Genomic DNA, 15,361 nt, shown 5'->3' on the forward strand with positions numbered 1-15,361 from the left:
CGTTTGAATGAGTGTGCACAATTCTTCATCATTCTTCCATTCATCCCTTGCTTTAGTTATCCAACATGGTTTGATAATAGAAATGACACAAATGAATTCTTATACATCCTCATCCTTTCTTGAGAGTGCATTTGCAACAACATTTTGCTTCCCTTTTTGATTTCAAAGTCATAACCCACCATCTTTGTGACCCATTTTTGCTGACTCTTCTGAAGATAAAATTTGTTCCAAAAAGTATTGAAGACTATCATGATCTGTTTTTACCTTGAAGCGTCTTCCCATTAGTTAAGCTCACCATTTCGTTAGTGCATGTAGTATTGCGACATCTCATTCTAATAAATAGGTTTGTGTAAATACTTTCCTTTGATTGAACAAATTTCAAAATAATGGGTTTTCCTTCTTCCATTAAAACAACACAAATTCCATTTCCTCAGGAATCACATTCCGCAATAAAGGCTTTTGTGAATTTTGGCATAACTAAGACAAGCGCTTGGCACATTTCCTCTTTAAGACGTTCAAAGGCCTTAGTTACTTCTGGTATCTAAGAAAATGCATCTTTATTCAATAATGTTGTTAGAGTTGTTTCTATTCTCCCATAATTATTAACAAACTTGTGATAATACCATATCAACCCGAGAAATCCTTGAAGATGCTTTATGGTTGTGGTGATTTTCCATTCCTTAATGGCTTTAATTTTGTTAGGGTCTACCTTGAAACCCTCATGACATACAATATAACCTAGATATTCCACCTCCTATACTCCTAAGAAACATTTGGAGGTTTTTCCATATAATTGTTTCTCCTCCAATAGTTTGAGCACCTTGTCAACATGTGGAACATGATCCTTTGAGGACTTGCTATAGAGTAGTATATCATCAAAAAATACTAACACAATTTTTGTAAAGAAGAGTTCGAAAATGGAATTCATCAAACCTTAAAATGTAGAAGGTGAATTAGTAAGGCCAAAAGGCATGACCAAAAATTCATAATGTCCCTCTTGAGTTATAAATGTTTCTTTCAGAATGCCTTTAGTCTTGATTCTAACTTGATGATATCCTGAATGAAGATCCAACTTGGTGAAGTAAATTCATCCAAAAATTCATCAATGACAAGAATGGGAAATTTGTCTTTAATACTGAGCTTGTTGAGCTACCTATAATATGGACACATAGGCCATGATCCATCCTTATTATGCACCAATAATACTAGAGAAGAGAAAGAAATTTGACTAGGTTGAATTATACCGGCCTCTAGCATTTCTGCAACCATACGTTCAATTTCACTCTTTTGAGCATCGGGATATCTGTAAGGCCTGATGTTTGGAGGAACACTTCCTGGATCATGATCATGAATAGGTGGGAGGCCTTTGGGAGTCTCAAATACCTTGGAATGATTGCCCAAGTATTTTTGTAGATCGGGAGAAATAGATGATTTCGATTTTTGAACCTCTAGTGAGCATAATTGTGCAATTACGCCCCATTTTTCTTTCTTTACATGATTTTTCATGCCATTAGAGCTAATTGTCTTTCCTGGTTTCCCTACGATACACCATAATTCAACTTCCTTTCCTTCCCAAAATAATTTCAAGAAATTTTCTTGAAAATTTAAATCTATAGTACCCAAAGATTGTAACCATTGGACTCCTAGTACAACATGAGCACCACCCATTGGAATGGAAAGCATTGAACTATTCAATACATATCCCCCCATGGTTAGCTTCATATTATGGCACTTTCCAAAGAAATTTATAGTTCCTCCATTTTCAACCATCACTTGACACTCTAGTGTTGGATATAAGAAGCAATTCAAATCCTTGGCTCTCTTACAATGAATAAAATTATGGGTACTACCTGAATCAATCAACACTATTACCTTTTTCTTTTTGATATGTCCTTCTATCTTGAAAGTTTGAGGAGTGGTAATTCCTTCCAATGCATTACAAGATATGGTCAAATTCATTTCTTCTTTCTCTATGGTTTACATATAGGAGGAACATATGAAGCTATTGGCCAAATTTTTTTGAGTCGTGAGGCACTCTACAACCCAGTATAGGGGAGATGTGTTTAATCTAAGTAATGTAATGTAAGTAAGTTTTATAATATTTATTAAATGTTGTCAAAATTATATCTAGTAAAATATAATTGTTGCTTTCATATTCAAATTAAAACATATATAAATGTAAAATGTAATGTAAAAGCTAAAATGAAAAATATATAATGTAAAATATAATGTGAAATGTAATGAAAATGGAAAGCATAAAATAAATTAAATTAAAATAATGATTCTGTAACCATGTTTAAATTTAATTGATAAACACATAAAACCTTAATAATCAAAATAACTTATAATATAGAGATGCTTTTAACCATGCATGTTCACCCCCACTTTAATGTGGCTACTATTAAATTGGAAATAGGCCTTTTTACAATACCATGAGTCAATACCATGGATTATCAATACCAAATTCCCAAAAACCATATTTAACCCACTTTAATGTGGATACTATTAAATTGTAAATAGGCTTTGTTACAATACCATGGGTCAATACCATGGATTATCAATACCAGATATCCGAAAACCATATTTATATTTAATTAATAATGACATACAAACATAATAATTAACAAAACTTAGGATATAACAAGGTTTTCAACGATGGATATTCAACCCCACTTTATCATGGCTATTTTTAACATTTTTAACTTGTAAATAGGATTTGTTACAATACCATGGGTGAATACCATGCCTTATCAATACCAGATGCCCAAAAACCATAACTCATTTCATAGTCAAAATAATTTAATTTTATAAATTTTTTAAAATTAAATCTAAAATAGAAAAGATTATAGCTACTTTTGATAATAATTTAATTTTATAACATTTTTTAAATTAAATCTAAAAGAGAAAATGTTATAATTACTTTCGATATATATTTAGACCCTATATCCTCATCAATACTAAAAAAAAATTGTAGATATTCCACACACAGAGAAGGACAGAGGGAGAGAGAGAGATGGAGTTGAAGGAGGAGAGAGAGGGAGGGAAGAACAAAGACAGAGAGATAGAGGTGGAGAGAGATGGAGTTACAAGAGAGAGAGAGAGAGAGAGAGAGATGGTGGGGGAGAAAGGTGGAACATAAAGGGAGAGAGGGAAAGGAAGAAATAGAGTAATTTAAAGGGAGAGAGAGGAAGGAAGAAATAGAGGAATTGAGAGAGAGAAGGAGAGAGAGTGAGGGAGAGAATAGAGTGAGGGGGGAGAGAGAGAGGTTACTTTTATATGTAAACCATATAATTTGTTTGATCCCTAAGCAATTCAAGCCTCAAGTGAAGTGACATTATTACCAATTGCATATAGAATACATGGATTCATCGTATTGTTCACGCACACTTATAGAGGATATACATGTGGAAAATAAGGTTTATGATGCTAGGTAATCATGCATGATGAATTCTTCTCTAGTAAATTACAAACGACTTCAAAGTTGGAATAAATAACATTTAATTGGTTATATTTTTTAATGTGTTTATGTATTGATGGTAAAATTGAAAACTAGCAATATTATTTATTTATATAAACCAGTCTAGATCCATTTTTACTCCAAATATATCAAGCATGGAGAGGATCAAATCTCTTGAGGTGAAAACACCTTTTAAATTGCAAAAAGATTTGATCTCTCTAAGCTCTTGGTAGATACAAAGTTAAGGTGAATCTAGGATAATTTATTAATTTGAATGATATTATGTGTAGTTCCCATTCTTTTCTAACTCTACTTAGAGAAGGATTAAGAGATTAATATGAGGATTGACTAAATGTTTTTAACTATTCTAAGTGTATGTGACATATGGAATATACTTGATAAACATAATGAATTTAATAGTATTCACCGGTAAGCTGATTATCATATATATATATATATGTTTGGATCATGAAATAAATACTTGTGCTACGAACAAGTGTGAGTTGTCGATTGTTGTTAGCACCTATAAGTAGGTGGTGTGAACTGATAGAAGATGAAGTCTAATAAGCCAAGATATATATATATATATATATATATATATATATATATATATATATATATATATATATATATATATATGTTTGGATCATGAAATAAATACTTGTGCTACAAACAAGTGTGAGTTGTCGATTGTTGTTAGCACTTATAGGTAGGTGGTGTGAACTGATAGAAGATGAAGTCTAATAAGCCAAGTGGCATAAAGGATAGGGGAAATGACTAATAGGGAATAAGAAAACTAAATAAGTTCCTAACTTTACATGAAGTTGGTGAGGTGACTAGCTTCAATGGGTCTATAAGTAAATGGGAAACTATAGTTAAGGTGCATGAGGGTAGTGGGAACCTGGACTGTACAAAAATGTTGCAAAATATTTCCTAGCAAAAATTAATTAACTAGAATGGTAAATGGGATCTATAAGGGAGATAGTATTACTATTATAGATTTTTTGTAGCATGTAGTAAAACTTGTGATGATTATATTATACACTCAATATTAAATATGAGCCCACACATATTTGGGATATCAAGGAAATAAGGTTTCCTTGAGTGCAGCTCAGAGGAAATTAGTTGGTACAATGAGAGTTGGAAATGGAAAGTAAATTTGGAGTTGATGAAAGATGTATTGATAGAATTGAGGATATTGCCTACCTATTTAGTATAATCTCGTTGTTATCTAGATTTCAATGTATTTCCTACTTTGGTGTTGTATATAGTTGGTTACATACTCTTAAAGATGCCCAAAAGGGATTTAATGCCTCCACATTTTTTTTTACCAACCCATGCTTCTAAAGTGTCTATATCATTATGCCAATGACATTGAGAACAATGGTTATCTATAGTAGGAAATTTGTTTGTCAAAGGTGGGTCACTATTTCTAGGAATAAATTCTTGGCTCTTGTTTGCAAAATATTTTTCATAGTGAATCTCATATCAAGGGGAATTTTCTCATACGAAAATATATTTGGTATTATCGATGATGATTTTCCTAATTACTAAAAATATTTGAATGCTTAACTCATATGAATGTTCGAATCAATGGAATGGTAAACCTATTCACCATAAACATGCTTCTAAATTTTCATAATGAATATGGAATTATTATCAACTCCATATTAACTATCATAACCATGTACATGAAATTTTTATTTTTATGTCCCAACAATTTTTTTCTCTTTTCAGATTATAATACCATTGCATATGATATCTTGTTTATATGAAAAATGATTTTAGTTGTTTGTTGGATGTAATACCATGTATGTGATATGTTGGTTAGTATGTGCCAATGAGATTGAGAAAAATGTGAAATCAGAGGTCCAGAGTATATCAACATTTGACGATCAATGATCGAAGCTCCAATGCATATCGGTGATTGGCGATCGATGAATCACAAATGTTGCGATATGCAATGTTGCAATATGAAAATGTTGCAATATAAGAATGGTGTAATATGCAAAGTGTCGATAGTGTTAAAACTATCAAGAAAGTGTCGATAGTGTTAAACTACCAGGGAATGCTGAAATAGGTTAATAAAGGATTTCATCACAAAACCAAAGGTGGATGGACCCTTTCTCTCTCCTCTAGCGGGACACATGGCGACATATGATTGGTTCCGATAAAGATACATGGCATCTAAAATTAGCATGACGTGGTGGTATGGAGGGACACATGGCAGATAGTTTTGGAGTTTTAAGGGGTCCTAAGGGGGAAATCTAAGTGACAAGTATCACTACTCATGGGTTGCCACGTGGACTAATGGCATCATATGAAAGGTCACACATTAGAGGTTGAGGAATATCGTAGCTCCAAAGTAAATCTTCCGATTGGAAAGTTTCGATGAGAGGGGCTCTGATATTGGGGATGACACATGGTTGTAACAGTTTAAAGAACCTTAGGGGCTAAAGAATTTAACAAAGAAAACACAACTGTCGAAAGCGAATAAAATTCCTATCACCTCAAGGCTAAATGGTAGGTCACAACACTCGGTCCTATGGTGAAGAAACATGGTAGGTGATAAAGCAAAAGGAGCCAAGACAAAATCAAATTTGTGTTAAGTTACATTATAAAGGGCTTATGATATGGAATTAACCCGATAGTCATTGCCCCAGTTATATAACAAAATGAAGGCAAAAAGAGCAAGTGCAAGGGGATAAGGAGTATTGGTGAAACAATAAGGCGGAAATTTCTTCGATAGCACCATACAAAGAATTGAAAGCATATGAGTCGGTAGTTGTTGAATCACAAGATAAGAGGGATTGGTAGTTTTAAAGGGAAGCTCACAATTTTTGTGAAAACAACTCCAGCCACTCCATATTCAAAGGTAGAAGATCAAAAGTATTGAACCAATTTCCATATTTGAAGGCTAAAAATTTTCTAGCAGAATTGAAGAAGAACGAAGGAGTTGTTTTGATGAATTGTTGCAAGGGGAATTATTATGCTAGCAGAAATGCTAAACTACAGTTTAGGGCCCTATTCCACTTTCAAGGGAGGCATTTGACTAGATATTTATTTTGAAAAAATACAAGAATATTTTCCTATAGTTATTCTAGGAAAGACAAAATATTTTTAATCTTATTATTGCATACATGAAGTTAAAAGATATTTAAAATATCTCAGTTTCTATAATTATGTGATGACTATTATTTTTCCAACTATTATGTAAGGCACTATATAAACAATTTATGAATATTGAAACGAGGTTGGATTTTATTGGAAAAACACTTGTAGTCTAAATATAATTAAGAAATATTGAATATATTCACAATCTTTAGTGAGCAGATAGTAGGAAATTCATGTGTTACTTCTCCCTATTAGTATTTTCTCTATTATATACTCGTCTTCTTCAATTTCTAATAATGTTAGTTTATGAGATTGGATTTCATTGACGCTACTCTCTTAAACCATCGGTCATTCATATTTGTTGTTCTAGTCATCTATAAACTATGCTTTCCTTCAGTTCTTTTTCTGACAAATATTCCAAACAGTCAAAGGACTTGTGACTTTCATGCTTTGTACAACATGCTCATTGGAGTTGTGATATCATTTGTTTAATGGTTGGACTTCATGACCAATGGTGTTGAAGATCACCTAACCAATTTATTCCTAGATCTAAATATGGCCACCTAAACTCAATTGCACAAAACCTTCTACTATAGTGACCATAGGGTAGTTGAGTTTTACGGAGAGATCCCTCTCCGGGTTGAAGGACCATCTTTAGCCTAAAAGAGGTTTTGAGGTTACCTTAGGGTTTTTCCCTGCATCCATAATTTTCCCTAAGTGATAACACTCCATATACACACTCGTCTAGTTTTCTCATTTATGGAAAAAATTGCAATCAAATAAAATGGAATCACATTTTCTCTTAGTGGCTCAGTTATAGCACAACTCAATAATCTGGTAGTGGTTAGGGTTGACTTGGTCGAATCTTAAGTAGAGATACAATATCGACTCATATAGAGTCTCATCCATAATAATCACATGTTTAACCTAGTTTCTATGAATAATGGAGGCTGACATGACATCCTCTTGAATCGTGGTGGTCAAAATTGCATATGAACTTCAATTGAAATGATTCTTATGATGTTAGAAAGGTATCTATGTGTATAATAGTGATATAGTTTGGCTAATGTAAACAAGTTTTATCCCCAAAAAATTCCATTTAATTGCTTCAAATTGCTTCTGAAAGGTATCAAGCCCCAATTTTCTAAACTAGGACCCACTGGTAAAAACAGTCATGTGAGTTTATTCCTCCACATTTTCCACTTTAAAATCATATATATTGATGAAAAATAATATAATGATCAAATCCATATCACACCTCCACATTTTTCGAAGCTTTTGGTTGCCAAAATATTCTAATGAATTAGGTGAGAAAAATTTTCTTCCACCTTCACTTGGATGTACCATTTAGCCTTTCCTACAAGTTATCCTTTTAGTCCAATATGCCAAAGGTCATGCTATGTATGTCTTGCAATTGTGGACCTCTTCTAAAAAATTGTATCATCTATCAAATTTTCTTGAGCATCTAGTGCTAAATATTCTATAGAAGTTAGGAGTTATTCCTCTTCCTATTATAGCATGTAAGACTCATAGAGTTCGATATTCTTCACATACACCATTGCATAAATTTGCATGTATTGGGTTAGACTGGGTCTATAGATTTCATATCCCACCTTTTGCAATATCTCAAAAGTACCATATCATAGAGAATTTATTTTCTTACCAAGACCATGTACCTACTTCTCATTTAATTGTAACCATACCTTGTCTCCCACCTTAAAGGACATATCTGTTCTATGTTGATCATGAATGGATTTGTATTTTTCCTATGAGTTTTGCTATGTATCTCATAAATATATATATATTTTCCTAATATTCTCAACCATTTTTAATTCCCTTAAGGAATCCGTTTTAATATTCCCACTCATTCCTCCTTACTACCCATATGTAATGTCCAAATGTGAAGTGAAAAATATCCAAAAAAAGTTTCAAATGGGGACTTGCTAGTAGAAGTGTGGACCATTATATTGTATATACACTAGATTTTCATCGCAATTATTTGGATGTTTTTTATTGTAATCCCTCAAGAGATGCACCATATTCATGTTGAATACTTTTGTTTTCACATATATTTATGGATGGAATGTTACAAATATCTTCATCTTCTTATCCATCTTCTCCTACAATGTAGTCCAAAATGCACTAAGAAATCTTATGTCCCTCTATGCATGCCTCTTTATGTGCATCATGGGTGAAAGGTTCCATGTGCGTAGGAGATCCAAAAGATGTGATCATTAGTGTGGGTGTCCTTGAAAGCATGTCATCTAACTTGTTTGTGTTTCCATTATTATTCTTGACCATTGAATAGAATTTATATACAAACTCCATTCAATTGTAGTGCTTGGTTTCTTATATCTTAGTCTAGGCTTGTAGGTACTATAGTGGCTAATGATTTGTGTGGATATGATTTTATTCTTTCCCATCAAATAAATTTTCAACTTTTTCACATCTTGCACGAGGGCATATATCTCATTAGCATAGGTAGGGTAGTTAAGAACTACCCCATGAAATAATTTAGAAAGCTAGCATACATGCCTTCCTCGCTATATCAAGACTACTTCATAACAGACTCACTTGCATCTATCTCCACTTCAAATGAATATTGTAAGTTTCGCAATGCTAGAACCGTTCTTTAATTTATTTTCTTCTTTAACTCCTCAAAGGCTCTTTGTAGACCCTTTCCCCACAAAAAAGCTATTTCCACTTTCTGTTATGGCATGGACGAGTGCTACTACTAGTGAAAATGAGATTATGAATTTCCTCAAGTACGTTGATTTCCCAATGAAACTATTGACCTTAGCAACATTAGTAGGCGTTGGATCATTCATGATGACCTCCATATTTGTAGGATCTATCTTAATCTCTCCTCCACCTATAAAAAAATCCTAGATGCACTAAATATTATTGTGTAAAATCACATTTCTCGATATTTGCCAATAGCTTGTACTTATTTAACATCTCTAGCCCTTGCATCAAATGTGATATGTCCTCCTCTCATGTAGCATTGTATACTAGTATATCATCCACATAAAAAATAACAAATGAATCTATAAAACAAAATAATATATCATTCATTAACCTCATTAATGTAGTTAGCACGTTGCATATACCAAACGAAATGACTAACCACTCATAAAAGCCTTGCTTGGTTTTGAAGGTAGTGTTCCAGGAATCCTTTTCTCTGAGCCAAACCTAGTGATGTAATGATTTTAAGTCTATCTTGGTGAAGTGTTTGGCTTGTAGCAACTAATCCAATACATCATCTCTCTTGGATAAGGGGTACCTATTCTTGAGTGTAACTTTTTTTAATGCATTGTAATCAATACATATTCACTGTGTCTCACTCTTCTCTGGAATCATGATGATGGATGACCCATATGGTGAGGCACTTGGCTGAATGACACCTTGTTCCAATAGTTATTTTAACTACATCTTCATCTCACTTACTTCTATAATTGACTATCTATGCATCCTAGTGTTTTTAAATGGGGAGTGCGAGAGTATCTGGATCTTGTTCTCCACTTCCCTCTTGGTAGAAAACCCTTTAGGGTCTTAGAACACCCCTATATGCCTATAAAAACTATTCCTTTTGTTTTTTTTGTAGCTTAGTATATCCATCTAGGGATGAATTTTTTGTCACTAACTATTCTACAGAGTGATTTTCTTTTAAAAATAGTAAAACATACTTCTTGTTAGAACTGATAAGATTATTGGCCTGGTTGGCACTTATCAACGAAATTTTGGACTTGCCTTTGTGCACATTCATGGTGAAATAGTTTCCATCCTTGATAAGGAAGTAGTAGTTGGCTCTCTAAATGAATATTGCATACTAAATGTACATAGAGTGGCTTAGAAACACCACTCCACATTTTTCAAGGGAGACATATAGTTCTACATCATCAATAAAATTAGCATTGATAGAAAATCTAATTTTACACCATTTGGTTACCTTTATTTCAACATCCCATTTTACCCATCTGTATGGACATGGACTTTGATGATAACAAACTTCCAATTCCAATTTGTTGGCGAGTTCTTTTGTAATGATATTCGTCTGTGATCTTAAGTCAAACAAAGCATCATTTTTTGTCTGTTTCACTTGTACATTTATATGTAAGAACCTACTCATTTTGTTCTCTTCTAATTGCTGAAGGCCACTAAAATTCATCCACTTCCTCACTAATATACAAAAACTATTATCACCAACATTCAAGCTACTTTCAACCTAGTTGCTCGAATCGGTGGCCATGCAATTTTTTTTAAAGAATATTTCTTTTTGTTATTCGATTTGAGATCTAGATGTAACTTCTAGCACTTGGCCTTTGTATGATCATTAATGTTACAATGGTTGCAATGGTTGTTAGGATATTTGCACTAATGTGTTTTCGCTACTATATTTTTGTCATTTTCCCCTTTCCACTTCCTTTTCTCCTCCTTCAAAGCTTCTTAGTGCTCCTTTTTCTTTGACCAACTTGATTGTCCTTTTTTCTAGCCTATGTTCTCCAGGTACTACCCTTGTACATAAGCTTTATCCATTGGTCTGTGTTTGAACAACATCCTTTCTTTCACAGATGGCTATGTAAACTCCCTAGGTACATGATGGGTAAGTCTGGGTACTTTGGGGAGATAACTAACATTATGGCCATGTTTCTAAATTTTGTGGTTTCCTCCATTACACGGTGCCCCTGCTTCTTCCTAAAGTAATGTCATCGGTTCCACTAATCCTCTACATACGCAACAGTTTAAAATTTTTATTTTATGAGAGTTTTGAAATCCTCCCACTTAATCATAGGAGTATATGCCTCCAACCTTAAGGTCATCGTAATGATTTCCCATGAAGTTAGAGGATGGCCCTCTAATTTCAGTCAAACAAACAAAATATTCAGTTTTTCCTCTATGTGACGAACACGAAAATAAACTTCTGACTATAATAACTAATGATTTAACTTTATAGCATCAATCTCACCTTGATATGATTTGACGTCAACCTTTTCTTCGATCTTGAATAGACACTATTAATGGTTCATGCTACTTGAATTGGGTTGATCATTTTTGGGTTTTTCTTAAATTCCTTGTATGCTTGTTTCTTATCTATTGTTTGCCCTATGATTTTACCTCCACGTTATAACCTCCATCTTCTTTGAATAGATTAAGCTTATTGATTAAGGCCACCATGAGGAGGCTTACATTATAGATTATATCTTCAACTTGTGTTTCTAGTTACAAAAAATTTTGCTGTAGAAGACCTTGAATGTTATTAAGAGATTCATAGGCCATGGTTATCATTTTATGACTTTGGGATTAATACATTTGGGTCCCTTGCAGATTCCTATAATATACCCAAAGAAACATGCCATAAACTACAATGGTATTCCACTAGACAGTTCATCACAATAGATATCATAAATTTATATTAAATATACAAAATCTATACTAGGAGGGTTACTTTCCTTAGAATTCTAAATTTATTAAGTTACTATTTTTATGCATGTAATGTAGAAAATGAAAAAAAAAGAGAACAAATAAAAATACAATCACTTACAACCATAATAACATAGGATCTCACTTGGGAAACCCTTTCAGGAGAAAATTTAGCAGGAAGGCAATGCTTCTCTCCTCTCTCTTTCTCTAAATGGAAATGGATACAAGTAGAAAGAAGTGAGACCTGTTGCTCATGGGATACTACAATGCATAAATCTTCTTTGTCTTTTCTCTCCTTATCCACTATTTTCTATTTTCTCATCTATGAAAAAAATGCACTTCAATAAAATGGAACCCCTTTACCTCCTAGTGGCCTCTTTACAACATAATTTGATAGCCTATCAATTGTTAATTTGACTCCTTAAACTTTTAACTAGAGTTACAATATTGAATATTCTAGATTTTTTTTTCATTCCATGAATAATGGGGAATGACATGGCATCCTCTAGAATTATGGTGGTCAAAGCAAGAAGGTCAACTTCTAGGTGGCATAAGTTTTGCATATGGACTTTGATTGAGGCGATTCTTGCATTGTTGGTAAGGTATCTATGTGTAGAATAGATCTAGGCGATGTTTCATTGATGAAACAAAGTTTTAACACGAAAAAATATTATTTCATGCCTTAAACTACTTATGGGAGGGTTCAGACCCCAAATTTTCAACCACGAACATGTCGTCGAAAATAGTTCTGTGAGACAATTCCTCCACCTTTTCCACTCTAAAAGCATCACATGGATGACAAATAATATAATGATCCAATTTCAATTATATTATTGTTGTTACAAATGTAGTTTCAATTCCATCATTGAATTGGGCTTAACTATCTATGTCACGATGATACTCTTATTATGCTTCTACATACTCTTCCACAAAATTTTCAATTAGATATGAGCTATTAAAATCTCTTGTGTCCCCTATTACAATAGCAATTTCATTAACAATTGTAGCACTCTCATGAATGGTGTTTCTTCCTCTTTCACTATATCATTTCCAATTTCGTAAATAAGAAACAAAGTTGTTGAATCATCCTTCTTGTTAATTTTGAACTGATCATTTAGATCTCTCTTCCTCTTTCACTATGTCATTTCCAATTCTTTAATTAAGAAACAATGTTGTTGAATCATCTTTCTTTTTTATTTTAAACGGATCATTTAGATCCTGTATCATAACCTCATAAGCTACTAGACTCGAAGATTCCTCAAACTCATTCAAAAAAAACATTCCATAAATAATATATCTACAATTCTCATTTTAATCATCCAAAATCAATAATCTTTATCTAAAAAAATAAAATATTGTAAAAAACAAAAATTCTTAAATAATTCATATTCATAAATCTAAAAAAACTTAATCACTTTAAAAATATAGTAATAATAATAATAATAAGATATTTTTTTTTAATTATACTTTTTTTTTTAATCTTTGTACTATTGAATCACTTATTTTCTTTGTTACACGGAAACCGCTCCCTAGAGGTGGGAAAGTGGTTCCCATGCTCCCGGAAGCTTTGGAACTATATGGGAACGTTCCCTTTTCTGTGGGAGTTGCAATGGGAACTTGGGAAAGTTCCTGGAGCTTTGAAGACTGTTTTTTTTGGAGTTCCCGCGTTCCTTGGGGTTGGGGAATACAAAGCATGTAGACAAATATGTTGAACTGCCCACAAAACATGAGGCTTTGTTGAAACCTTCGCAGGAAGAAAGGCCAAAGACATCCTTAACACTGATATCCTTAATTGAGAAACTGGAGCAATCTCTTGATGGGTTAAGGAAGCGTGTGACACCTCAATGTAAGGGCGATATCTGGGATGTCATGCTGATGAGTATTTACTTTTTTGTTTATGTATATGTATTGCAGAAGATTGTGTGCATATTGTATGTGGCAGTGAGTGCTTAACCATTAGAGTTGCTTTACTTTTTCCCATAAGAATAACTAGAGAAACATAGGTAAAATTGTTCCTTTGTATTTTTAAGGCTGATTGTTTCAAATATTGGTCATGTGTCAGAGAACTGATAATGAGCTTGACATTGAGCTTGACATTTTAATATTTTATATATATATAAAAGGGAGAGACTCAAAAAGAAAGACACCTAGAGAATATATTTACATATGAGAGAAACTATATATTTAAATTGATTTTAATATTTGAATACTTTGATTTTATATTAATTTTGATTATTATATAATTATATATTTTTTATTTTTTTTATTATATAATATTACTGTACCCAAGTTCCCAACATTCCCACGTTCAAGAAACTCATGCAACATAGCTTATTTTATATTTTTTTTATACTCCAATCTCCAAAAATATCCCCAAACAAAATTTGAATGTGACCTGCATTAATAAGATTATGAATATATGCTTTTCAATGATCACGAATTCGACGCCGAATCTCTGTCCACACGAAGACTTTTAATTTTCTTCCTACGACACACTTGCTCCTTCGAGGGCGGGAGGATAATGGATATGCAAGTGGCACAGCGAGTTTGGTTTTTTTCTCTTAATGGCAGTGGATTTACAAGTGAAAGATCACAAGAAGCTGCTCTGATACCAATATAAGGGATAAACGAGGAAACCACATGATAAAACAATAATAGAGTTGCATTTTTGTAAGTAGAATTCATTGATTTAGTTTTTTTAAGTCAAGTGGTGATCGAACAGCTATGAGGTTTGGTCAATCCTAGGCAGAACCAAAATTACCGATTTTTTCACTTGGAAAAGCTAGATGATTAAGTAGACTCAAAACTACTCAGAATAAATATACTAATCTCGCGTATGTTCCTAAATTTAAACTTTATCTGGCAGCGATGATACGAATAAAATGATTACCATTTCTTTTGTTTTCCTAAACTGTTCAGCCTGCTGTTTTTCCAATTTTTGCAGTAAAATCTCGTCCTTCGAAGATCCACCTGACTCGACTTCCTTGCGCTTCTTTGACCATTCCTGTATAAATAAAACATAATCAGCAATGATAGCCATATACATACATATACATATACATATACATATATATATTCATTTCCCGTTCCAGTTCCCGGTATTCGGAAATGTGTAGACATACCTGAGCTTCGCGGAACATGTCATTAGAATAAGGACGCCCTCCATTTTGAGCAATTATAACATCTATCTGCTTCAGCAATTGCTTTACTTGTTCTTCTTTCACCGCTTCTGATCTGGTTTTATTATCGAACACGACCATTCTATTATTGCACTGCCGTAAAAGATCCTGCAGGCATCTACATAGGTTAAACGTTTACATATATGAAATTTAAACAGGTCATTTTAGTAGCTAATACATCACATCTGAT

The 15,361-nt window shown here is 33.0% G+C and overlaps 1 protein-coding gene across 1 annotated transcript in view; it reads right to left on the reverse strand.

Moving 5' to 3' along the window:
- Positions 1 to 15,361, reverse strand: part of LOC149206004 (immune-associated nucleotide-binding protein 9-like) — a 159,582-nt gene that overhangs the window by 17,110 nt on the left and 127,111 nt on the right. The window contains exons 3-4 of the mRNA XM_089393614.1: positions 15,115 to 15,279; positions 14,883 to 14,996 (exon numbers count right to left, since the gene is read on the reverse strand). Of these exons, the coding sequence (XP_089249740.1) occupies positions 14,883 to 14,996; positions 15,115 to 15,279 (279 nt within the window). The remainder of the gene's footprint in view (positions 1 to 14,882; positions 14,997 to 15,114; positions 15,280 to 15,361) is intronic.

The sequence above is a fragment of the Pinus tabuliformis genome, chromosome 1_2 (genome assembly GCF_031772625.1).
Source record: "Pinus tabuliformis cultivar Carrire ecotype Pingquan chromosome 1_2, CPIR1, whole genome shotgun sequence".
In the NCBI taxonomy this organism is placed as follows: domain Eukaryota; kingdom Viridiplantae; phylum Streptophyta; class Pinopsida; order Pinales; family Pinaceae; genus Pinus; species Pinus tabuliformis.